We start from the raw sequence: 27653 nt of genomic DNA on the forward strand, positions 1-27653 counted from the left end.
CTGCAAGGTTTGTCTGAATCAGTTTGGCGTCGGCTAAAATAAACCTTAATTGGACAGTGCCATAAAAAGCACTTATCTTTGCTTTTCCTCAAATATCACGCAACATTGCTCTTCTAAGGTCTGTAATTGGAAAAGCCATTTCTTCTCTAGTACAAATACATAAAAAAAACTCAATCTGTACCTCAGCAACAATGTATATATGTGCACATAAAAGTAAAACAGACATAAAAGTTTCTTGTAATTATAGTAACAGCTATGTGTGTTAACCCTTAAGTGAAAAGAGGCATATGTACCATGTACTATATAAGCTGGGTTGAAGGCAACAAATGTGGTCTGGGCCTGCACTGCTGAGCAAGACATTGAAATGATGAAGGAAACATTTAAGTGCTACATCAGATTTCATGCTGAAGGAGTTCCACCATTTAGGGCAACTTAACAGCCTCTAAAAATCGTTAAAACTTTTTGCAGACCTCCGGTGATTTTACATTTTATCTCAGTGCAGTTATGTAGACTCCCAGCTGTGGGGGGTGTGGTAGTGCATTAATCAGCATCCCTGTAGTCTGGTCCACACTGAAGAGATAAAACAGACTCAAAAAGCCAGAGAGGGCAGTACAACACTTCCACCTGGTGTTACTGAACTTTTCAAATTCAGTGTCTTTTATTCACCTGCAGAACAAAAATGAGCTTGGGGGTGGGGGGGAGGGGGGGAAATATCAAAATTTTGTGCACTTAACACAGGAAGTTTTCACACTTAAATAATGTCAGGTGTTTTCTCCAGTGCATCATAGCCATAACACTGTCTGCCTAATTGAAATGAATGGTTACAAATTTGGAGCAACATGGTGCAAACATAATGTAAAAATATGAGGATACATACATAGAATAAAAATGTATAAAGTGAAAATATAGAATAAATTGCAACTTCAGTATGAGAACATGAACTCTGACCTCTTAAATCTCCTGTGAGGGCTGCAAGTGTGCTCTCTCCTCTCCGTAACAGTCGATCTTCAGCTTGAGAATGACAGCAGCGCCAGGTGGACACAGACAGAGGTCAGGCATGGGTCAATAGAGAAAAATGTGTTGTTGACTGTGAAATGGAAATGCAGGCTTCCACACAGCTCCTTTGAAAACAATCAAATTGATTGTCTGAGCATTTGGTCACGTACATACATTCAGAGCAGAAATAGTGGAACTGGACTAATTTACCTGAGGAACTCCTGAGTCTTCACTGTCTAAATGTACTTTTACTGAATCCTTTTCTTTTGCTATTACTTTTAAATAATGTATTATTATAGCTGATTTTGTATTTTATCATTTGCTGTTTGTGATTAGTTGATGTTTTGTTTTCTTGTTTTTATTTGTCCTCTTTGTGAAGCACTTTATAATAGTTATTTTGAAAGCTGCTACATAAATAATGTCATTAATGTTATTATGATAAAACAAAGTGTTTTGTGGTTTGCATGGCTATGACCAGGGTACAATCTATGCAATTCCTGTTTTACTGAAACCACATATTGTTATTTACCTCCTTCCCCAGCCTTCTTTGTCAAACATTACATTTATACACTACTGAATGCTTTAGCCTTGTTTTATGTTTCATGAACAACATAAGAAACAGAAGAAATTTAAATATTGAAATACGGAGCCAGATCTAAAATGTACATGGTACTAATTTTCCTGTCTGGAAACATTTTGTATGGAAGGGATTCTTTTTTATTGATGTCTCTGACTCAGTATTTCCTTGATCTTTGCTTATTCCAGACAGCCACTGACATTTCTAAGCATCGTCTTCTATGTAACCTCATTTTGTGACACACTTTTCTATACAACACTATAATATGTCCTGAACTGCATTAATCATCAGCGTTGGCTCATCAGCGATGCTGCATGCATCCCTCTGGCCTGTGGCAGATTCCACGGTCCAGCAGCAGTAGTTAAAAACAGGCTTTTTCCATCTGACTCGTGCTGGTCAGGAGGAAGAGCGAGCAAAGGCCTCAGGCACGGACGCACAACATATTACGTACACACAAAAACACACAAACTATTACTAGGTTTGTGGAGGGAATAATCTAAATATAACACCAATAATTATAACAAATGACATCAGTTCATACCCAATGTAAATACTAACGCAGCTTTTAATGAGACATGATATTTGCTTGACTGCACGACAAAGTCTAAAATGAAAGAAAATGATCTCTTCTGAATCAAATAAAAGAGCCAATGTTTCTTCCACCATTCTTGCAGACCCCCACAGATAATTTCAATAAATCATTATTTGAAGCTTTTGGAGCAAAGTGAACAGCAAAGCTCTGGGCTAATGTTGCATGGTGTCTGTTTGCCAGACTCATTTATCAGACGTATCGTTTTTTATTTTGCCTCCAGATGGGTCAAAGCCAGAGTTGTGGGACAAAGTTTGTCCCATATTGGGGAAGTTGGTCACCATCTATAACATGTGAATATTGTATGACACACACTTGCAGCAGTGTGGCTTTTTCATTTCACTTTGTGACCAGCAGCCTACGATATGAAATCTATCTTTTCTCGAGGACGTTGCTCATCTTGATCTGCACAACATGTTTTTTTCCAGATTGTGTTTGTGCGAGTAACTCACGAGATGAAAGTTATTACATAGCAGAGTTTCATCACAGATGGTGTCAATGACCAGATATATTGGTTTGATTTAACGTCGTGTGAAGTAAGAAAGTTAAATTAATTTTAACTAAACTTCAAATCCTGTCTCTTAAAAATGCCTTGATCGAACAAGATGGCATTTAATATTAGGCTTAATGCCATCACTCACACATACAGTTAATGTCTGTGATCATTTTTCACACTTTTCCTCCAGAGCTGGTTTACAGTTCTCAACATTTTCCTCTGGCAGCATACAACAAACTAGAGATCCACCAAGTGTGGGTAGTGTGGGGATATCTAGAACACAATTGGCCTGAAAATATCTGAAGAAAAAAACGTTATTTTTCATGAAAATCATTGAGTTTCATATATATTGCAAACAATGTAGCAGTCAGCTGAAGTTCTCGGCCGATATTGGCTTATCATAGATAGTTCAGTATTGCCTGAGGCTATATACTGTGTGATATTATAATAATCTCAACACTGTGTGCAGCATATATAGTATATACGTCACAAACGGTGCTGTAGAGTCATATGTTTATTAAATATATGCCTTGAAAGTTTATATACAAGACTCCATTATTTTCAATATAGCGATATACTGTATAAAAATACACTGTATAAAACATTATTTTGGATTCAGTCATATAGTCTATTGGTGGATCAGGGATGTATATTTACAGAGTTTGATAAACCAGATATACAGGTTTTATTAAAAATAAAATATTAAGTTTGTCTTTCGTACAGGGAACACATGTTTGTGGAGCCGACACAGCACATCCCTGGTATTGAGCGTCTCTAACACAGACACAGCAGACACAGGGGTCAAGGAGACTTAGTTATATTGTGAGCAAATCCAATTAAGTCAACATGTCAACCTGAAACAGGCTGCAGCCAATCGGCTTCAATCAGCATGAAAGATGGCTTGATAAATATCAAAGGAGCTGACAGAGAAGAGAGCAGACATGTTGATATTAATGATAACACAGAAGATCATTTAGATGTTTGGGTGCGTGGATCAGAAATGCGTAGATCAAAGTGTCAACATGACACAAAAATGATCAAGCCAGGTTTAAGTATGACCTCTCCCCAGAAAATGTTACGTTCAGAGTTAAAATAATCAATTACACTCACTATAGTCATCACAGGTTCAAAAAAAGGAGGCCTTGTTTTTGTCACACATGGTTGCACTGCTGTAAAAACCGCTTCAACAAACCTCACTTCTTCTTCACTAAGCCTCTGATGACATCGAGTCTAGACTATAATTTATTGGTGAAGTGTTCACAACTTCTAATATTTTCATTTTTACGCTTTTTAACACGGGTTCTGTTATTGTCTATGTGGGAGCGATGCATGGGAAACTTTATGATCACAAATACTGACTTGCCCAATGTTTATATCTCTAACCATCCAGTTTAAAACACTGTAAATTGCAACCTCCAACTCCTCAGTGAGAAAGTCCTGAGTTTGTTTTTTAACCCATTAACCTGTGAAATTGGCTGTAGGGGATGATGAAGAGCTCCTCTGAGACACACTCCCCGATGCCTTAACCAAAACCACTTCTCAATTGTTTCATCCAAATAGAAGCACTCAATCTTGAGGACAGCTTGGTTAAAAGTGATGCACTCTCACCGCAAGTGCGGGTCACTCATAAGTGTTATAAATACACTTTTATGGAAGAGAGCTGTCAAAATGACATGGAACTGATACCTGAACCATTTTATTCTATCAATGCTTCTCATATAAACCCACATGCCACAAGAATATCAGTGAGCTGTGCAACTTCTCTAGATGAAGAGTAGTCTTTACGTTTAGCCAGAGACCATTTACGGCACTTTCACACCTTGTTTGGTTTGGACCTTCTGACTTTAGTCCAAACAAAGATCACGGGTGTGAAAGGTGCCTTGGACCACAGTCAGGAACAAGAGACGACGAGATGAAGTCGGAGCCTAGACGCCAAAAACTAACATGTTCTACTGTTGCAATAAATGTGAGTATTCTGACATTGTCTGGCAAGAAAATTAACAAAACTTTCTCAAACAGAGAAAAAAGCCTGTCTATGTATCATTCAATGTATTGTTAAGTATAACTTGACACATCCCAGGTAAGTGATGAAGACAGGATGTACGTACGTCGAACTAAAGTCTGAAGTTTGCTCCCGAAGTTGCAATCTGAAACCAAAACACATGGGAATAAATGTAAACAATGTAAGAAAGACATGAACCTTGGTTTGGACCTTGCTGGACTTTCAGCTGTGAAAACACCCTTCGTCCCTGGTTTTGTCACTGGCTAATTCAGCAGGTGTTGCCTCGTTAATCACCCAATTAACAAATAGGACTTATACATGTATTAATATTTTTTCTAAAATTAGCTTTTTCCTTGTTTTTGGTCAAGAAAACTTTCAGGAAAAAAGAGCATGAACCTTCTAACACCCATCCTGCTCATCAGAGTCCTGAGCTCTTCTCCCAACATTGCTCATCAACTTGTCAGTGACTATAACAGTATCTCCATGAAACTAACACACTGTCATCTCCACCTGGATGAGATCTCGCTAAAGCACCTCGACGTATCGCTCTCTTTCAGCAGGACCATCAGGCCTCCAGGGCCGCTTGATGGATTCCACCCCCACAGATTAATCTAGATATCGACTGTGTGGTGTGAGTATTAGTGCGTGTCTGCAGGAGTGAGACGTTGTCTGATAGAGACAGAGCCAGTGGGCTTGGTGATCTACTGCCTGTTTAGATCCTCATTTCCCAGGGTTCATAGCTCTCTTCCATCAACCTGCAGGCAGGCAGCTAAGCCTTTGCTCTGTCTCTCTCTCCTCTGCCGTGGTCTAATTCATCCTCACTTAGGGAAGGTAAAGGCTGCCTGTCTGCCTCAACAGGTCCAAAGGCAAGTCATTTTTATCACTTCACTTTGATCTGTGCTCTCTGTTTTTCTTAACTTTGATTTACTGAGTGGATTATGTGATGCTGCATTTTTATGCATCACCCACTCTGCAGAAAGGGAAAAGGGAGCCTTACTTTCCTCAAGCAAAGGTTAAATAGGCAAAAATGACGCCTAGGGAACAAAACCTTACCACAAATCACGTGCAACCGCCCACATCCAGGCAGACACACACACACACAGTCAGTTTGAAAGCAGATCAGCCTCTTATTCAGCCAGATTTAAAGTGTCTCTCGCGAAGCAGATGGCAATAAATGCAGCTTTTGTGGAAATCTCTCCACTCTGCTCAGGTGGGTGCAGCTGGAGCAGGTGTGTGAATGTGAAACGGGTCAGGGCCTTGATGCAAATTTGCAGTTCATTATATCCAGCTGTGCACTTTATAGCTCCGACAGACGTGAACTGCAATGACAACTCGCCGACAGGCCGTCGACAGCTGATGACAAATTTGGATGTAATAAGTGGAGGGGGTAGTATTTCTGTGAAGTGAATAGTAATGGTACACTTAAATGTTGGTAAGAAAACCATGACATACTACAATGACTGGCTCCGGACTTTATTTTGGTCCAACTTCTTTCCACCATGAGGACTTTTGTGTCGGAAAAGCTGGGAGAGTAATAACACATGCAGTCGGCAGTAGTTGTGTATTGCCGTGCCAATAATTGTTTGCACAATTTATTAGGTTACTGATGAGTTCAGAGAAAATACTGTTAAGCTTAATGCCCTGGAAATGGGAAACTGGCTCCGTTGGGAGAGGGCAGCAATCTGCATGTGTTTACTGATTCAAGTATTTATAGAGCCATCAAATTCACTGCTTTGAATGAACCCTCAGAAAGTACTTCATTTTGTGCCACCTCTGCCCGAGAACCTGCAGCAGCAGCGACAGCAGCAGCAATTTGTTTGGCACGACAGACAGATTTTGAACAGTAATAGTTGGGGAGTCAGATTGTGGTATTTCCACAGATACAACCGCACGACCAATAACAAGTCAATCTCCGCCTGTTTTTATAGCACCAAACAACTAATTAAAACTATACATCTGAAAAACTAACCCTTGAATGAACATCAGCACAAGGAACTAGCTAAAATGAAAGGACATTTTTATTTGATGTGTTTATAAAGCAGACAGTCACAGAGGGGGCAATTGAGACGTTTTTTCGCTTCATTTTTTTCATTTCATGTCGTTCATCTTTATATAAAGTCATTGCTCCCATTCTCACAACTTAGACTCGGAGCCTTCCCTGAAAGGGGCGGGGCTACTTGTGGAACAGTATTTTGCATCAAACATACTCAAATTTAATGCGGATCTTGCACAGACTTGATATATCAAAGTATAATTTGCTTGTTTCCATACTGCTGCTTCAATGCTTGGAAAGCAAAGACGATAGAAGTAAGTGTTAAAGTTACAAATACAGTTTTCACCTTGCATTGAAAATGATAGATGCTAGCTTCCAGACACAACAGCCTGCGGGCCAAGTGGGCAGTAATGCAAACAGAATTAGAAACAGGTAACGGTAATCTGACTTTTTTAAGTAATGACAATTGTAAGCGATTACAAATGCAAAACATAAAAAACAAAACAAACTGATCTCTTGTTTTAGGCTGCATTTTGGGGCTTTAGGTCTGTAGTCTAATTGGCAACGAATTAACACAATCAATTCCAGGTATGCATCTGGATTGACTGTTCTTTTACTTGATTCTGCATCTCTTGTAGGTCACTGAGGAGACACTTACACTCGGACAGGACACCAGGTCTTTAAAAAACTGGATGGCGTGAGACAGCTAATAACTTCCTGCATTTTAGATTCTTGTCTGCATTGGCTCATAAATCGTCACTGCTGAGACAGCTCGTGATTGGTCAGGACCCGCAGTTTGGAGTCAAAGGCCTCTGTCTGGAATGTGCCCATGCACAATATTCTGAACATAGGACAATGAGGACGTTTCCTTTTTAGTGTTCTGTAAAAAACAAACAGCATTTGTAGCTGAACTGGAGTCTTTTTTTGAGAGACCAGAGGGGGGAACATTACAATAATCTATTGCCTGCTGGTGATAACAACGTACATTAGTCTTTTACTGCTCTCTGGAGAGTGAAATTATGTGACCTTGCTGTATTTCAAAGGTGGAACGAGGCCGTTTTTAAGCTGAGATCACACCACGTTTACAAGGCTTATTATTCAAGTACGCTTCTGGCGTCCCGGGTGGACAATGTCATGACCCATTCAGTTAGTAGCTAATAATAATAAAAACTTGAGTTGATGGAATAGGGTGCGTCAGGAAAGACTCAGGCCACAGTTGCGAAAGGCTCCCCACCATGTACTGTAGACTTTTCATTTGGTATAATTAGAAAGTTGTTGTATGCTACATTAGAGACTTCGGTGACAAATGACTTAACGAGCTACACAGGGAGTCCTAATTATTCTGCAATTAGAAATGTAATTATAGGTTATATCAATGGCTTTCTTGCTATAGCTGACTAGCAGTGCGAAGGAGCAGAGCCGGAGTGAGAATCATATTTAAACACCAGCTAATCTGTCACACATGGAGAGGTGCCGACAAGCACAGCCCCCCCGATTTTAAGTTGTGAACAGAGTTAAGGCACTGAGGCCTGTACTCCATCGATACAAACCCCCAAAAAGAATAGATAAAAACTAATTTTGATAAAACAAGACCGGTCTACTCAGTAATCAAACTACTGCAGCCCTAACCTGTCGAGCTGGAGTTAGAAAGTGATGATCTAGAGACCAGAGGCAGTGGTAATGGATTGTAATTGGATTCCCCTCAGCATTTACAAATTTACAGTGGGCACTACGTGATCAGCATCAGTCTGCTGAATGTTAATCTTGTGTAGTTAAACTGTGTTAGTTGAGCAGGTGGAAGTCGAGAACAGCAGGTTTGGTGGGATGATGCAGATACTGATGGCTGTTATCAAAAGGCTGAAAGGAATGCTAACTTTCATTTATTGGAATTAATGAACCAAAAGTATTTGAACTTTAACAAATATAACAGGTATTTATGGAGACTATTCTGAAATTATTGACTCAAAATATAGTTTTCGTAACATCTATTTTGAATTTCGGGTACATGCAGTTTACACATATAAGCAGAATCATCTTGCACCACATTGACATTTATCTGACGCAACAATGACAAACCAGGGAGAATTTGCTTGTCACAGCAAAACTCACCTGCTCAATGGAGAAGTTTCTGCTGCAGGCGACAAAGTTTACATTCTCTGTGGGGAGTAAATGTGCAAGTGGTTATTAAGGCTGCAATACTGTGAATATCCCAGTTAGCAGATCAGGTCAAATCCATTAAATAAGATGGCAACCTGGGATATTTAGACTTCATTTCAGGATAGTGGAAGAAAATAAAGAGGCGTTGTCAAAGTCTCTGGGCCAAATAGTATGGATTATACATGATGCCTCATATTTTTGTATTTCTGTTCACAGACATATTTATAATATATTTTGAACGTTTAAAGGTTTTAGATTGAGATTGCCCCCAATGACATTGAGAGATTGCCTCACAGGAAAATGTGCTACAAAAGAAGTCAGCACTTTGCTCATCATTTTGGGGTCACTATGAGTGTGTGTGCCAAGCTCACAGGCTCTGTTGGGACCCATGCACTTGAGTACTGTGTTGTATTAATGAGGCACTCATGCCAGTGATGACAGATGAGGGAAAAGAGGGGATAGTCCTATTAACCCTTGAGCTTCAGACGACCTGCCAGCTTCATTCTGCCTTTAACCAATCCAAGGCTCAGTCCCCAGTGGAAGCTTGACTTGAATTTTAAATTGGGGCCTGAACTACACAGCAGAGTTCAGGCGGGCTGTGAGTGGTCCAAGGCGATGTTTGTGCGTGAGATGCCTCCCAAAAGAATATTTGGCTTTGGTCTTTATGCATTCATCAGGTTACAAGTTTAGAGGCTTTAAACATCAAGATTGGGTTGAAATAAACTTATTTGCTTTGTTGCTGTTGAGTTAAATGCGAGGACAGATACCACTCACATGTCTGTACAGTAACTGTAAAGAAACACATTCAATGTAGTAGTACATATGCTACATTACAACAGCTAGGCTAAGTTTAGCTAACTAGTTATATTAAGTTAGCATAACTGTTTACCCTGCTATTCTAAGCTGCCGATAGAATAGCTACATCCTATTTCACCTGAGTGTTGCTTTGCTCATCTCAATCTAGGTGTGATGGCAACAGCCACAGCCGGGAAAACAGCCATGCTAAATTAGGCTAACTGGCCTAATTTAGCATAGCTGTTTTCCATGCTATGCTAAGCTGCCCTTAGAGTCGCTACATGCTATTTCACATGAGTGTTGCTCCTCACAACTCTGAGTGTGATGGCCTCAGCTACACGTGGTAACCATAGGTGGTAACATGGCTCCAAACCACACTCACTCACCTCATTAGCTGTTTGTTAGCTTTGATTCATTTTCTTATCTAGTTTACCACATGGGTTCATTTAATTTCCAGTCAACCACAGTGACATATTTAACCACACAGTTTATATCTGTTATGTAAACCCTTTGTTTCTGTCTTTGTTACCATGGATCTCTTCCTGGTTTCATGGCTTCTCTGTTTCTTCTTCCTCTAGTTTTCATTTGATGCCAGGTGGCAACAGTCCTGACTGAGGGCTGAGGACACGTTATACATGAGCTGATTTGGCTAAACCATTGTGCTGCCATATCATGGGGGGATTTACTGTAAGTCTCCCCCTTGTGTGTTATTTGGTTTGGCCAAATTAGTATGTTATTGTGTGAGGTGTATTTGATCAATAACCACCTTATTTGTTGTTTATCAACAAGCAAAAATATATATATGTATTTCCAAAAATCTTGAACATAGAAATGGATCCCTCCGTCTTCAATCATTTTCAAGTACAAGCTCATTTGAATTTAAGGAATATTCTCCATCTTGTCCTATGTTCTAAAATGATGTCATCTTCTGTAATCAACACAACTGTAAAAAAAAAGAATCTCCACTCAAACACATCTGGGATCAGACTTTTAATTGGACTTAAATTCACATAAATAACATTGGTTCATATATATTTTGTATATTATACAACTTTATATAATATATATTTCCCCCTATGATTTACATTCCTCTCTGGCTGAAATTATATCCATGGAAACAGGAAGCCTTGCATGAAAGCAAAGCCAGCTCTTCTTGTGCTGTTTATCAAGGTCCAAATGCCAAAAGGAGAGGACTTCTTTTGAGTTGTAAAAATAATTTCCCAAGTTACACAAACAGAAAAGCAAAAAGAAGAATCTATTGCATTGTTTCTAGAGTATTACACTTCACTACAAGGAGTGGGTAGCTATTGAAAATCATTCACTGTATATATTTTACTGTATTGAATTGTGACACAAAGAAAGAAAGAGCACTGCAAATGGTCTGATATGCATGGCAATGAACGCTTCATGTAATATTTTTTTTTTTTTGAGGGGTAAAAAGAGAGAATATGCTTGACTCGAGATAAGAAACCTCATCATGAAGATAGAAGAGTTATGAACCTGCAGCAAGGTCACGTAATCATGCAGTGACCCAGCCAAGCACACTTGCACAGATGACTTGAGCTTGTCAGTCCGGATCACAAATCAACACTTTTTTTTTTTTTACGATTTTCATTTTTGAGCTTGTGACCGACATTATTCCGTTAGATGGGCGGATGTTTGGAAGTCAGGTAACATCCACATATCTGCCTGAAGGAAAAATAACCCTTCTGTGACACTGGAGCTGCCACTGCGTTACCTTTAACCAGTGGATTATCTCTGTTGCCAGAAGCACTGAGGCGATCAGAACCTAAACCGAACCCTCACGATGGATGCGTCACGCCGTGGCTCCAAACGAACGCTGCAGGTTCAAAGCTAAACTTGGAGGCCATGACGTGTCCGATTTTCACTACCTCTCCATAGCTCGTCAATAAGTTACCGCTGTCCGGAGCAAATGATCGTGTGTGTGTTTGCAGGGTGTGCCTGTTTTATTCCAAGTCAAGCTAATCGTAGCGCGTCTTTAAACGTGACAGTCGACATCAAGGACAAACTGGTGATGTGTACAGAGAGTAAAAATGGCCATGAAGTGTCGAACGAGATGGTGTGTAAATCTTCTTCCTTTTTTTTAACCTCAACTGTCACTTTATCACAACGCCTCCCTACACAACCTCCTACATCTGCATGAACTGTGCCACTATGGAGTGTGGATGCGTGAGTTTAAGCTCAAATCAGCGGTTTGAGTGAATGAACTGTTGTGTTGTTGTATCAGATGAAGATTTGGTGAAATTGAACAGAGCTTCTTGAATCACCTAGTCAAACATTGCGGGATCCTAAAATGTATCATGCATTTATCACGACAAGGCCAACATAAACAAAAACATGACGTGTGTTGGTGTGTGTGTGTGTGCGCATGTGTGTGTTAACAAATCACACAGGAAAACACAATCATGCCATGACATAGCGACAGACAGCAAGTTAAAGTGTTAACCCCCTCCTTCCCTGAAATAGTCAAAATCAGAGTGAACTTTTTTTTTTAAATAGAAAAAAACAGCTATTATTTGATCTTCATTTCATCGTGATAAAAATGGCATGAACAACATCATAATCATATCCCTTTTCTAAAGAAGATCAGTTTACTATTCGCTATCGAAGAGACGCACAGGGAGGGAAAGTCACTGCTTGTGTTCAAAGCACAGAGAAAAAAAACCTTTTCAACTTTACAGCAGACGCTTCTGTTTTATTGCAAAGTGCTTTGAGTGACCAGATTAGGTGTTTGCAACGAACACAAAAAGTAGTTTTAGCAGTGTTTTATTGCAATAAACATTTGTATGGTTAATATCTGGTAACCATCTTTAGTTAATAATCATAAATTATTTTGTAAATATGACTGAACACAACCAGCAGTAGTGCCTGTCGTCACTTTCTCCCCCCCATCACACCTCAGCTCCATCTATTCAAATACTCACAGAGGGGAGGTAGTGTTAATCAAAAAGTGCATGAATATGTCGAGATTAATAATAAAAGTAAACCATCTTCATCTTTTTTTTCTCATAAATAACACTTTTTCTCCTCTAGTGTTCAATAAACCTCTTATTATACAAGTGGAGTAGTCACATGATGCAAATCTGAATCCCCAGTGACCATGTTATTTAATATCTGGGAGCAACATGAACACTTCCTGAAACCTGGAAGCTGCTGGGGTCAAAACCAGGAGGAAGACCAAGGAACAGAGTTGAGCAACGACCACGTTCAGCGACAGAGAGTGCAACACGTGAACAGTGACAGAGATATGTATTGAGTCCTGTTAAAAGGGCTGTTGTGTTTGCGTTGTCCAGATGGAGCATCTTGGACATTTAGCAGAAGAAATGTTTTGGGACATTTTCTAACTTTCTAACTGTTGCCAAGACAACAAATAGGCTGCTGCTGCTGCTACGACATTCTGTGTTGCCGCGTCACGAGAGGAGTCACGTCATCAGACTGCTGTTAGTTGAGTGAGCTCCTTTACGTTTGCATCTCAACTCAGGAGAAACGTTTTGGCTGTAAGTGGTTTGTTCTTTGCGTGTTAATGCGTGATAAGACAGGGACGTTCAACTAGGGCATGGTAGGGTTAAAGAGTGTTCAGGTTAAATAAACAACAAGTGTTGTGGAAGTCCCAGCAGCAGGGTGGACATGAGTTTTTTGCCTTTTTGAGATAACCTTGATATGACAGATATATGGACATTTAAAAAGTCTGTATTCAGGTTCTGTTTTGGCTCCGTCCTCCTCCTTTTCAGTTTTCATGATGTATTAATGTCACTGTTCACATGTTGCACTTCAAACATTCCCTCCTTGGTCTTCTGCCTCGGGTCAAATCAAGAAGACAATGAATCAAAAAGGAAGACCTTCAATGGTCAAGAAAACCAGGAGTCCTGCTCTGTCCAATCAGACCAAAGCTCACATCCTCAGCGACTCCAGAGCCTCAGATGAGTTTCACGTCCCCTGACGTCTTCAGTCCAGAGACCTTGTTCCCATTCACTGATGGATTTGCGAAGCGTTGGATGGCTACAAACTGACATTTTCTGCGCATATTTCCATCTCTTTCTAAGTCCATAAAAACTGACCAGTCCGCTCGTTATGAAGATCAGAGCAGAACGTAAGTCACCAGGCCTGAGTGGACTCTTTCTCAGTGGCAGGTCTTCATCCCGGTCAAGTACGGCGACTCTTGTCGGCACAGGCCCATCTGCTGCTGCTGCTGTTCTTGTAGATCTGAGGCCAGACCATCAACAAAGTCGGGGACGGGCAGCCCTGAGAGGATCATGACCGACTTGTTCCAGATCATGAAGGTAGGTACGACGGGCAGGAGGAAGGAGATTTCAAAGGTGTGAATGTGCTGGGAGTTCATTGCGTCGTGGAAGGACAGCGAATTGTTGTCATAGTCTAGCAGGACGCCCAGCCGCCTCAGCTGCAGGCTCGCCTCCACCAGCATCTCCTTGCCGTCGTGGCGCACCATAAAGTTGTTATTGCAGCGAGAGAACACCCACGTGGACGAGTTCTTGCCGCTCCATTCGTTCTTTGGGGCTGATTTGTAGGCCACGCCAATGGCATACCTGCAGGGAGGGAATAATTTGGAATGCATTAGTGATCAGAGACTAGTGTCCTCCTTAATGACTTCACTTGCACAGTCAAGCTACCTCATGCTGAGGACACAGGATAGACACGGGCCCTTTGGGTCTTTCCTGCATGAATGAGGTCTACTTCACAGCCAATTAGTGGAATTAATATAATGAGGATAAGAGTATACACTTCATGTGGGGAGTGGGGGGGTTTGCACAACAGCCTAGATTTTAACTCCTTGAAGAAGAATTCACTTTACAAAACCTCCTTGCAGGCTTATATAATGCATTACAGTGTATGTGTGTGTGTGTGTGTTTCTTACCATGTGGATGCTCCCAGCAGCACCTCCCAGTAGTGGCACCCACTGTCAATGAAGACATTACCCGCTGCTCCATATGAGCCTGTGCCACTGAAGCGCTCGGGGGTGTGACTCTTCTTTAGCGAGCTCTCGTCCTTCTCCATGGTCAGACAGTCGTTGGACAGGCGGAGCTTCTTGTGGGCCGTCTTTGGGTCCAACTTGAAGGGTTGACCTGCAAAAAGGCAGAAAGTTGTACTTTAGAGGATCTGCTGCTGTGTTCTGGCATCGAATGCTGCAAATGATAATCACATAATCAGCATTATCACTAACATCAGTATCACCATCACCGTTTCTCAAGTACCTCTTTATCTAAAATCACAGTTTCCAAAGAGTGTCTGAAAACAATAAAAACATTACGTTGAAAGAATATATTGATAATAGCTGCACTATAAATGAAATATCGAATTGAAGCCATTAAATAAAAGCAAAGAGAAAACATTTTCCTGATTTCCTGACACCAGAATCTCCTCACTGAACAAAACAGTTCACAAAAAACAAACTTTAATTTTGTGCATTCTTTTGGCCAGGGGACACAAAGGGGGTTATGGGTAAAGAAGTCTAACATTTTTTGGCGTTTTACATTTGCCATTTGTGGATTAATCTCAGAACACAATACTGTCATTCCTATCCAAATATAGTTTATATGGCACATGTGTTGCATACAGTTGGTTATTTACACTTCCAGGGACGTTTCTGGATGATATTGGTCTTAATCAACTCCTTCAGCTGCTAAATGCTCCACGACACCCCCAGCTGTCGTTCAACCAGTTAGCATTGAGCTGAGAGGAGATGCAGAGTTGTGTGAATATTCTCTGTGCGTCTCAACCTATTAGCAACAGTTTTTACATTACACATAGTCAATATCAATATACTGATTAGTGCATCTTTAAGAATTCTCCCGTCTGAGATCATAATTACAAATGATCTCAACCACAGCCTCATTTTTTTTTATTTCGTTTTTTTTCCTACCAAGGAGATGCAATTATTTCAATAAAATCTGAATTTCAGTTTAATTGTCAGAAAAAAATACTTTCTATTTTGGATTCATGAACTCCAAATACTGTCAGATCAGAGGGTGAAAGAGCTGAGAGTGAGAATAAAAATTAGAGCGGCATTTGAACTGGGAACAGCAGCAAAGTGTGAGTGGGACGAGGAGTGTGAGCAGAGAACACAGACACAAGAGGAGAATGTTTTAAATACAAGGACGAGGGTGTAAACTTCAAAGCCGCTCACAGCCTTTGGTTAAAAAAACATTTCAGAACAGTGGAGGAAGCCACCCGGCATTCTCCTCCGCGCCTCTCATCACACAGACTCGCAAATTAGCTGAAGGAAATGGCCTTCGCTTCATCCCACTGAGTCGGACTGTTCAGAGGAAAGGCTGCTATCGAGTCGCAACAATTCAATTTGCAATGACACCAGTAATTTGGGTGTAATGGGTGGAAAATGGAGAGGGCAAAACTAGGTGAGTGGCAGAGAGAGAGAGGAGTTAAGGAGTGAGGAGGAGAGGAGAAGTTGAGGGGATAATTCGAGGCTGAAGATTTGGCAGAAGACCCCCTGTGTGTGTGTGTGAGGTCGGCCAAGTCCCTTCCAGACCTGACATTTAACTCTGACACCTCTCATCTCATCTCTCAGCCTCCATGAGCCTCCCACGGCTTAATGAGCGACACAATGAGGACCGCGACTCCTCCTCCTCCTCCCCTCTCTCTCCCTCCCTCCCTCCCTGTCCTTTACTTCATCTCTCTTCCTCTATTCTCTCATCCTCTCTCGCACACTCTCCTCCAATAATCCGTGTGGTGAGTGTGTGTTACCGCATGTGGATATGAGACGACGCGGCCAATGTGCTGCTGGCAGCCAATTACATTAATGCGCTCTCTTCTTTGAACTGCTTATCGCTGCCAGCACAGCCATTTCCAAACACTGGGGCTCTGTCATGCCTTTCCAGGGGATGACTCCTCAGAGACCGGGGCTGGGCCCGAGGTTGGGGAAAGGGAGACACACGTGACAGTAGAGGACAAGCAGACACACACACACACACACACACATGCACACACAACATCGACTCTGGCCTACACACCAGCTGACATACAGTAAGTGGCCAAGAGGAAATGTTTTGAATCATCATGAGCAGGATTCCTCTAAATGGAAAAGAGTCATGCATAATAAGCTTGGGTTTAAATCATGAATTCTTGGTATGTGAGAATAAATGTGCGTGTACATAAGTGGTGGGATACTGAGATTATACACAGGCGCTGAACTGAGAGCTGTTGCGTTTGGCTCGGTCCTGTCAAGTTGGCGAACCACGTGTCACCATGCTCCAAATGACACAAACTCTGCTACCAGTCAACAGCTGGACTCTATTGGACTGTTCAAATCACAACTCACTACACATCTGTTTAAATTAGTCCACTAACATCACATCTAATCTATACCTCACTAATCACCTTTTAACCTTTGCTTTTACTTCTGGTCACTCTTGTGTTCAAATATGATGCTGTGTTTTATTCGTATTATTCATGTGTTTATTTATGATGTATTGGAAGTTGTCCTTTTTTAGACTGGCAATGTGAAATATATAATTATTATCATTATAAGTCCTTCATGTGATGGACTGTGTTTTATCCTCCACTCCATTTCATTGTCAGCAGATAAAGATTTCAAATACTAAGATTCCAAACTTGTAGTCAACTCATGAATAACAACAATTCAGCACATCTGTTTAACTGCCTGTTTGCGCTGAAAGGTGCAATAACTCATACACAGTCACATGCGCAATGACTTATAACATACACACTCAATACAATGAAAGTTGTCACTACATTTGCATCATCGAATGTCACACAGCACAGCTTGTTTTAGTATTGTGATGTATTTCATTTATTTTAGTGGGCTCTCACTCCCTACTTTTATTTTTAATTGAATTATTGCACTGCTGAGCTGAGCTGTCTCTCCTCGTCCACCACCTTTCATTGTAGTGTTGACCCCGTGTGAACGTGCACATGACAAAAAAAACTTGAAACTGATCTGAAACGGAAACATTTGATCAATTACATGGATATGGCAAACTCTTCTGAGCTTTGTATATTTAACTGCTGTTTACTTCACTTCAGTAATAATAAAACAAAAAAATCTAATATTCTGCATTACTTTTAATACTTTCAACATACTCACTTGTAATAAAGCAGCTTCTACATTATAGAATTTCCATTTTTATTTAGGTAAAGCATCTGAGTACCTCATCCACCACTGAGGCTCCTTCATGTTGCAGAATTGCCATGAAATGAACAGACCCAGAGTCACAGTGAGCACACTGGTATTTGCGAGCAGCGCTTGGAGAACGTGCCAAATTGGATTTCTTCTGCAGTGCTGTGCTGCTGGCCTTAAGGTGTAAAGAACCAGTGTGGAGTTACAGATTAGGAAAACAGACCAGTTCAAAACTAAAAAGTGGATGTTTGCAGCACAGAAAGTTCAGATCCTATTTTTTACACGAGTGTAGAAGCAACACACACGCACGCACGCACATCCTGCTGTCAGGTTCTTTATCATATATAATAGACACATCCCACAGACTGGATTCATTAGCAGTGTCTGTGATAAAGTTGGCCTCCACTCTACAATAACAGGATAGTAATTAAAGATGTGTCCAACTGCTCTGACTGTGTTGAAGCTGCACATTGTTTTGTACTCGAGAGTCTTTAATGGAAATTTGTAATAAAAAGAATCAAACATCAAGGAAACTAGAATTACTGCTCTGAGTTAGTTTGCCTTCACCAACCACTGCAGTTTCAGTCCACATTCATTTTTTTCCAGATTCATATGAGGTCCCTATGATCTTTGACCTCTAAAATCATGTTTAGGATGCCAAAAACATATTTTCTGAGGCCACCGTGCCCTTGACCTTTAACCTGGAGGTGTTCCTATAGGGTATCAAAAAATTAGCTTTAAGAGGTCACAGTGACCTCTACCTTCAGCCACCAAAATGTATTAAACAAATAAACTGAACGTTTGAAATGAATTTGAAGAAATTCCCTCATGGCGTGCTAAAACTATCGTGTGTGCAATGGATGGACAGACAGACATCCGAAATACATAATGCCTTTGGCCACCGGTGGTCAGAGGAGAGGAATAAAAGGAGCAACTCTTGATGGAACATTTATAAAAAGCTTTTTCATCGCACTTCATTCCGTTGGATCCTTATTGAGATACCTGCAGTGGGACAGCAGCTTGGTAATCAACTTTATTTCAATTCAGTCAATTTGACTTGTGCTCCTCCTTTTCCCTGGCTCATGTTTTTGCTGAGAGATAGATGGAGCTGCCGCTGTGAGATTTATTTCACTACATAACTAAACAGTTACCGCAGTGGAAACAGCAGCACCGGGGACATAGTGCTCTCAGGGCACAACAGCAGTTTTTTACAGGTTCCCACATCTCATGTCAAACTTGCAAATCATTCAGTGTCATTAAAATGCATAGTTGCAGGGGCCTTGGCTTCTAATTGACTGATCCATATGCAATGTGGTATGTAATCTGACGGTGCTGACTACATTCATGTGCTGCTAAAACACAGATTTACAGTGTTGAGATTAAAAATGCATCCGTCATGAAACCCAGCTGGGGATAGCGTATATCACTGGAGAAGTAAGATGTGCAGAGCATGAACTTCTGGTACATAAGTTCAGATTTATTGCCTCTTGACTTATTGTTGCCCAATGTTTTTGTGTCTCTTTCTACAAAACTTTTACAAAAGCTGAAAATGTCTTTTGTGTTACAGAAGAGCAAAGTCAAACAGGAGACCGTGATCTTTTCCTCCAACTTCACCCTGTAATGAACTCGGAGGAGTCTTCTGAGACCAATGCTAGAAAAATAAGGCTTCTCCGCCTGCTTAGAATTTCACTGTGATTAATAAGCCATTTTTGGAAAGAGAGAGACTGTGATGGTTTAAGCAAAAGCATGTGAAAGACATTTTTTCCTGTGTCAGCACAGTATTAATGCACATATGGTTAATGAATTGAAGAATAAAATAAAATGGCGACTTAAAGGAATGTTGATCAATATCTTGACTCGGTGAGGCACCGTGCACCTTCCAACAGGTGAACACATCTTAACACAAACTGATTGGACATGAGATATTGCGGTTAATAACTTTTAAGTCGGGATGTCTTGATAAAGGGATTCTGACCTTGATCAAAGTCCTTTAAAAATCTGTCAATACTACACCTGATCCCAAACTCATATTTACTTTACTGACATGTTCATTAAACAAATTTATTTACCGGAAACACTCAAATAACACAGCTGTAGACTTCTTAATGTCACAACCCTTATTTTTTATGAGCTTCATGATCCAAACAATTGAAGATCTGTGTTTTTAAGTAAAAATCTTTTGATATGATGTGACTGAAAGGTTCATCTGGGACGACATCAGCCCAGTTTTATATAAGTTCCTTAAAGAATTAACATTTCAGACAACTCACGTTTGAAACATTTATTGCAGCAACAGAACAGTTAGAGTTCTGAGTCTGGGCTCCGACTTCATCACTTCCCCATGTATAATCACATTAATATAATGGGAGTGATGAGCTATCTAACCCCCGTTAGAGCTTACAGGTGGATGCTGAATCGACAGGCAGCAACACTGACGCAGTGCAACAGAGACATTGACAAGCAAAGGGAGAGATGAGAAATCTTTGCAGCTTAAATAGAGCATCAAATCAGGAGGGTGTGTATTATGGAGGGTTGATTAGAGCAGCGCAGCTCGAGATGGCTCCCTGAACTAGCTCACAAGCATCGCTCCATTAATGTCTCGCAACCAGCGATAATTGTCATTTTATGGGTTTTTGATTGTTAGCGTTGGAGCTTAGAATCTGTATTTTTCCTACCGTCATATCTGAACCACTGTAAATAGTTTCGCATTCACACAGGCTAATTCTCTCTGACGTATTCAGCATCAAGCTGCACAGCAGGTGTCCTGAAGAAGAGGAGCTGCAACCCTCGCTGGCTGAGGTGGTCAAAACACACAGCAGAGCACAGTGGGGGCGGCTCAGGAGGACGAGGCTAAATGAAAGGTCGGTGGTTTGATCCCTGGCTTTTTGAGACTGCATTCCAAAGTGTCTTTGTGTAAGACACTGATAACTCTATGAATAGTGTATGGTAGAGGAAATACTGTTTATAGAAGCTCTGTATATAAGTGTGTGATTAGGTGAATGTAGCCTGTGTGTAAAGTGCTTCGAGTGGCCAATAAAACTGGAAATAATAAATACAGTCCATTAACAGTCCAGTCAAATAATGAAAGGATCCGATGCTGATCAGTTATTTTAGTCGATACTGAGCCATTAAAATATGCCTGGATCAGGCCTCTCCAGCTTTTACTGTTAAATACCACATCTAACTCGCTAACCGTTATTCTTCTTGCAAAGACGGCTGAAATACTGTGTTAATGTTTTAAAACGTACTTTCTTATATCCCTGTAACACAGTAAGGTTAAACAATACAACTAATTTAAAGCTGTCTGGGGTCTTCGATTGCTCATTTCTATGTTGACAGTCAGAATAAACAAAATATATTTTTAGCCCACACAGGTCACCTTGAAGGTCAATGCCATTATCTGTATGACTGAGGCCACTGATACAGACGTCATCCTCTTCTAGCAGGACTGACAACCAGTGAACCACTGAGAAATATGAAATGTTGATTGATCGTTTCTATTTTTAACCAGCACAGCTTTTCTAGCCTGTATGTCACTGGTTTAACAGACCAGAAAACTCACAGCCCGATCGCATGCATTGTAAATGGTCTAACTTAATTGGACTCGGGCCCCCCTCCTGCGTTCCAAATCTCCACTAACTGGAGCTCTTTGAATTTTAAATGAGTGCCCCTCCTCTATGAGATAGCAAGATATTCTGAAACAAAGCGCTGAGACCTTGTCAGGAATGCAATACTGGATACGCAGTAAATCCTTTCTGCTGTAAAACTGCTGGTATACTACACTTTTCTTATTGCCATCGAATCCTGTGAAAAGACCGAAACCAAAAATGGTCTCTAATCCGTCTCACAATACTTTCTTCCTTCAGCGCGTAGAAACTAAACAGGTTTGTTCCAAAAGAAAATACAAAGCTTTAAAAACTGTTGACACATGTTGTTTAATAAAGAAAAAAAAAAGGTTCTGTTGTTTTCACAGCCCGGCACTGTGTCTGTTAGAAAACACGCAATAAGCCAATGTATTTGTCAGGAACTACTTTCAGCTGCACATTAATACACATCTAGTGATACTTACAGCACCAGGACAGTGTAGTTGGTACCCTGTAAATAAAGTAATGTTCATTGTAATGAAAGAATGTGTCATCCAATTCAACAGTTTAGCTCCTTTCGGTTTTGGTTTGTAGATAATACAATTAATCTAAATATCTTTCACCCGTCTAATCCTTTAAACTGTGCTATGAAGATGTTGATATCCATGCACTGTTATTGCTACTGGTTGCTTGATATAGTTGAATAACAAGTCCTGAATGATTCAGATTATTTAATGTGCTTTGCTTCTACATATCAGATCCAGTTTCTCTTTGCTTTTTCTTTGTTTTGATTTATAACAATATTATTATCTTTATTACTGTATTATTATTATTATTTTATTTGAGAATACACACAAGAGGAATATAAGGGAAATATAAGAAAAGCAAGGGTGCAGACATGGAAAAGATCCTCCACCAGAATCGAGTAGTGGTTCAACCGCCACTCACTGCCTCTTCTCCTCTTCTTTTCTGTCCTCCTTATCACCTCTCTCTTTCTCTACTCCCATTACTCCTTTCCCTCCCTCATCTCCTCCTCCCTCGTCTGCTCCCCACCTCCCGCTGTTTACTTTAGGGGCTGGATGGTAGCTTGAGGCCTGTCATCAGAGATGTATGCTGAGCAAATATTGTTGCGGGTCCTTCAGCAGGAAGTAAAGAGGTGTGCATATCCCTGGGGCACCTTGACATGTGATATTTTCAGCCTGGATTTTAGCTGCTTACTCGATGTGAGGACTGGGATCGGAGAAACACACACACACACACACACACACACACACACACACACACACACACACACACACACACACACACACACACACACACACACACACACACACACACACACACACACACACTGTACACAGAGTACACACACTCTCTGTGGGCAGCTGCCGCCTCCCTGCTTTGTACACGCAATATGGACACCCAGAGTAGTTTACCAACAGAATGACGAACATCACAAAGTCAACAGTCCAGTGTTTGACTGTCAGCTCGGTAGCTGCTGAGAGGAAGGCCAGTGTGCATTCAGATTAGCTTTTGTTTTGACACAAACAATTTGCTCACTCAAAATAGAGTCTGTCTTCACACTCACAATATAGAGCCGCTGTGTGAGGATGTGTCTAAGACTGGATTTGTGTTGTTGCAACTCCTACTTCATACCATCCTGCAGCTTTGTACTACAAAACCGGCAAAAGTGGAGGTTGATGTTTGGAGGCTTTACATTGTGGGAGAGGTGAAAATGTTAAACTAGGAGGCTGGAATCTGGAGCTTTTGGAGGCAAACGATCAATCCGCAGTCAAGCTACATTTCACTTGTCAGGGTGTGAGGAGAATGTGGGGAACTTTAAGGGTTTAACCAGAGATGGATCTTTTTGCAAATGTAAGGTTAAATTTGAGAAAATCATCACCCTTCTGCCACATCTAAAATCTGGATCTGCATCGAGATTGAGGATTTATTCTCTGATAAATTAAGAAAATGTTAAAAACCACAATGTTAAGGAAAAAAAACAAAAAAATTAAAAACATTCACAGAATTTATGGGAATCAGTTCCCTTTTTTTTCTTTTTTTTTTTAAACAAACCAATAAACACACCACACACAACAAACATAACGTCCTCGGTGGAGATGATTGCACATGAGGAAAGCAAATATCAGTGCACATGCAAATACAACAATTTAAAGATGAATCCACATCATCATCTTCCACATAGACTTAAATACATCTGAGGTTTTCATTTGGGTACATGTGGTGAATTATTTGCTGAGGAAATCACATCTTAAAGTTGACATCAACCTGCACCTCAATCCCATCAGGCACTCTGAGTGGTCTTACCCAGCAGAATAATACTGTAAAACTTCTGCACTGATCTATAAACATAAAGCTGCCGATACTTATTCTAGATTTGAACCTTTTACTTTGTCCTGAATTAAGAAACTGCTTTCCTCTTCCACTGCTACTTGGTTTCTTGTTGGTATGAATTCATTACTGAGACAGACAGCCAATTAAAAAGCATAAACAGGCCACAGTCTAATAAAAGCTGTCGAGATTCATGTGCTTTCTTGTTCTGTCGGCCGCCACTCTCATGAGTTGTGACCAAACTCATGCAACCTTAATTCAATTTCACGCTTGTGAATGCATAAAAACATGGTAAAATATAATGATTACTATGTTGTTAGCCCGAAGAGGCGGCTCTATCTTTTGAATGTTAAAATGACTAGATGCACGCTCAGGCTTTGAATAAATTAGATAAGCTTCATTATTTTAGTTTTCCCTTTAAATTTGTTTTTAGGAATTTATCTATGATCATTTAAAAATAATAAAAAGGGCTGAAAATCTGAAGTCAATGTGAGAAAAATGTGTAAATCCTGCAAACTGTGACCCTGAAGAATCTTAACATTGAACAAATTAGAATTACTCCCCTCAGGTTGTTTGCTTCCACCAACCAGTCTAAGCCCTTCCAGGTATTCCTCACATGTTGCATTCACAATAATATGAGGTCATCCTAACCTGTGACCTTTGGCCACTGAAATCTAATCAGTTGATCTTTGAGTCCACACGACTAGATATCATGTTCAAAAGGCCAAAATATGTTTTCTGAGGCCACAGTGACCTTTACATTTGACCCCCTTCCAATCTAATCAGTTCACCCGTTAGTCCAAATAGAAATGTGTACCACATTTAAAAGGTTTCTTTTAAGGCGTTCTTAAAGGGATAGTTCACAGAAAAATGAAAATTCACTTATTATCTACCCTCTAAACAGAGTTGCAGCCAAATCCAATACAATTGAAGTTACTGGTGAAACAACATAAAAAAACATAAAATGCCTCCAATGAATTTACCAATGAAACGCCAAGAGTTTTCGCGACTCAAAGACTTCACCCACCCCTCCATTGGCATATTGTAGATAATGAGTGAATTTTCATTTTTCGGTGAACTATCCCTTTAACAAAACACTTTCACAAGGCAAAAGAGGGTTTTGTGAGGCCACAGCGACCGTGACCTTTAACCTTTAACCACCAAATTCTATTCAGTTCATCTTTGAGTCCAACTGAAAGTCAACAAAATTCAAAGGAATTCCCTCAAGGAGTTCTTAAGATATCGTGACAGATGGACGGACGTACTTGAGCTTCATCGACTTTAACTGTACTGACCTGAATGTTATTTGGGCCATCTGTGTACATCGCTGAGGCCTGGACCGGATTAATGTGTAAAATGCACTGGATTGAGGGCACTCATGTCTGCAGACACTCATACCTGCAAAGAGCTATTTGGTGTCTTTCATTCACTCAACACTTTTCCCTCTCTCACATTCAATCTGTCACTTTTCATCCACTTTCATTCCCTTGCTCTCTCCGTCTCCTTGTAGGTTTCCTCTTTCACTTTAGACTACAGTCGTGTAGGAACCCGGCCACAGTTCATTCTAACGTAAATGCACAAGTGTGGTCATAGCAACAAAAGGTCCGAATAACATACGCATGCACGCACACACACCCATCATCATACTTAATTCATATGCGTTTCAGGAAGCTGTGAGTTACTTTACATGTTAGCTGTGAGCATCTACCAGCACGGTGATACCTCCATATACTACAGCATTAACACCACGGTTCACTCTGAGGCACTCTGGGTTCAGTGAGTGGTTTCACTAGAGTGACCTAAAAAGCCTGTGAAAGGTGGAAGACCTCACAACATGCTTTTAAATATTGGCTCAATCAAGCCAACGGAAATGCACAAGATGGTGCTGTGGTAGATGTGTGAAGTCCTCCAGCAATTAAACATAACAGTCCTACGACCCTGTCACGCCCAGGATGGACACTTTCTATACAGATATAGATACAGATAAAAACTAAAATTAATACTGCAGAACCAAGAATATTGTCCTTTTTCTTCTTCATTGTCAGATCCTACACTACCACTTGCATTACCTTCAATGCAACTTGACAGCCGAGAGTGGACTTGGTGATTCACGGGTGTTATGCTGAAAGTGTTGAGTGTAACCTCGAGCTGCTGGCCTCGAGCAGTGATGAGGCGCAGGCTGCAGAGGTCTTGTAAGCCCACTTCTCTCTAACTCTGTATTTCATATTCAGCCCCGGCCAATGCTGACTCAAGTGACACAGCCTGAGGCAATTGATCATATTTTGTGCATCGCCCCACTGTAGCCACAAAAGGCTTTTTAGTAGATCTGTAAACAGGCTTCTATGTGGAAATTAGTGGAGGTCATGATAAAGCCTATTGTACATTCATTACAAATCTTCATTTGTCATGATTTCTTAAATAGACTGTATGTTACTTGGATAGAGTTTCAAACCAATGTTTTAGGTCTTCGGGGTGATTCCCTCAGCTACTACCTTTAGGTCATGTTCATACCTGTCATTAAAATAAGTCTTGCGTGATCTGATTACAAGTCTTCTGCTCTAGGTCAGTTCAGACCTGCTAGTAGAAAACATGTTAAAAGAGAAATATTATGCTCATATTCAGGTTCATAATTTAAATTTGGGTTACTCCCTGAAAATATTGACATTCTCGAATGTTCAGAAAACACATCACTTTCCTAAAAATGTCCATTGCTGCAGCTCCTCTTTCAGCCTGTGTCTGAAACACATGGATTTAGCTCCTGTCTCTTTAAGGCCCCCCTCCTAATAAAGCCCTGTCTGCTCTGATTGTCCATCTGGCCCACTCGTTTGTAATTTGTCAATCGTGTCCAGTGCGTTCAGAAAACGTAGGCCTCCGCTTTTGCTTTACCTGGCTTTGTTAAGGAACGTGCAATACTAGCCACTAAGCGTGTATTATGCAAATGTGGGGCATCGTGATGTCACATGACAGGAAGTAGTATTGGTCAGACTACTGACGTTTGAGTAGCCCTAAGTGTTTTCTGAGGGGGACTTCTTAGAGAAATACATCTCCTTTAACGTATGAAGAACAAAAATAGCTTCAAACACAAGTTATTTATAATGTCGTCATCACAAAGCTAAGTAGTGTTCTTGAAAACCTTGTTCCTGCTTCCCCAATCTCTTGCTCTCTGTAAGACAAACACAAACGTGTATACAAAGTGTCATCTTGTGTAGATCTGTCTGGGATTACAATAAGCATGTCCGGCCTGTCCCCACCATGAGGCCCAATGTTTGTGACATCTTGAGATGAAAAGCTTTACCTCCAGGATGAACTGACAGATGGCAGAAACGAGTGAAGGAAGGGCATATGCCATAGCCGGAGGTAACAGAGGACAACGTGCCAAGAGAAGGGTTAAAGAGGGACAGAAAGGGGGAGCGTGGAGAGTTTGAGGTCAAGACATGATGTTGTGCAAGAGAACAGACTTCAACAATGCCTTCAGAAGTACAGGAGCAATTTACAGCAATTTACTAACCTGAGTTTGCTTTAGCGGAACCACACTTTCACGGTTTACCCCAGTCAAATGTGTTTTATATATACAGTGCTCTATTTTGGGAGTTTCTCTTTTGAACAGACACAGCTGTGATGTCTTGACTTTCTAGTATTTGTGTAAGTTGCCACTGTGTTCTTTGCTCTGCGAGCCTCTGCATGAAATATGATGAGCTTAGGCTAAAAGCCCCCAGAGCCTCTCATCTTAAAAGATGCGACAGCTAAACCCTCCAATCAAGCCACACACAAAAAAGAGAGACTTCAAGTGACTTCAAGAACTTGTGGTTCTCGGCTCAGAGGCTTGATGCTCGAGCTCGCCGGCAGCAGCAGCAGAATCTACGGAGAACCACAATAAGCCTGTCAAAGAGTGGTATTTGTGATCATTTTTTGTTGTGACCCATTTTAATCCAAAAAACACTGCACCAGAACTTAAGAGTGAGGAACTTGCATCTGAATACC

The 27653-nt window shown here is 40.7% G+C and overlaps 1 protein-coding gene across 5 annotated transcripts in view; it reads right to left on the reverse strand.

Moving 5' to 3' along the window:
• Positions 1 to 10580: 10580 nt before the first annotated feature.
• mid2 (midline 2) overlaps positions 10581 to 27653 on the reverse strand; it is a 151308-nt gene continuing 134235 nt past the window's right edge. For all 5 annotated transcript variants that reach the window (XM_035160629.2, XM_035160627.2, XM_035160630.2 and 2 more), the window contains 2 exons: positions 14500 to 14707; positions 10581 to 14170 (listed from right to left, as the gene is read on the reverse strand). In XM_035160629.2, coding sequence (XP_035016520.1) covers positions 13747 to 14170; positions 14500 to 14707 — 632 coding nt within the window. In that variant the 3' untranslated portion in view covers positions 10581 to 13746. The remainder of the gene's footprint in view (positions 14171 to 14499; positions 14708 to 27653) is intronic.

Source organism: Hippoglossus stenolepis, chromosome 7 (genome assembly GCF_022539355.2).
Source record: "Hippoglossus stenolepis isolate QCI-W04-F060 chromosome 7, HSTE1.2, whole genome shotgun sequence".
Classification (NCBI taxonomy): Eukaryota; Metazoa; Chordata; class Actinopteri; order Pleuronectiformes; family Pleuronectidae; genus Hippoglossus; species Hippoglossus stenolepis.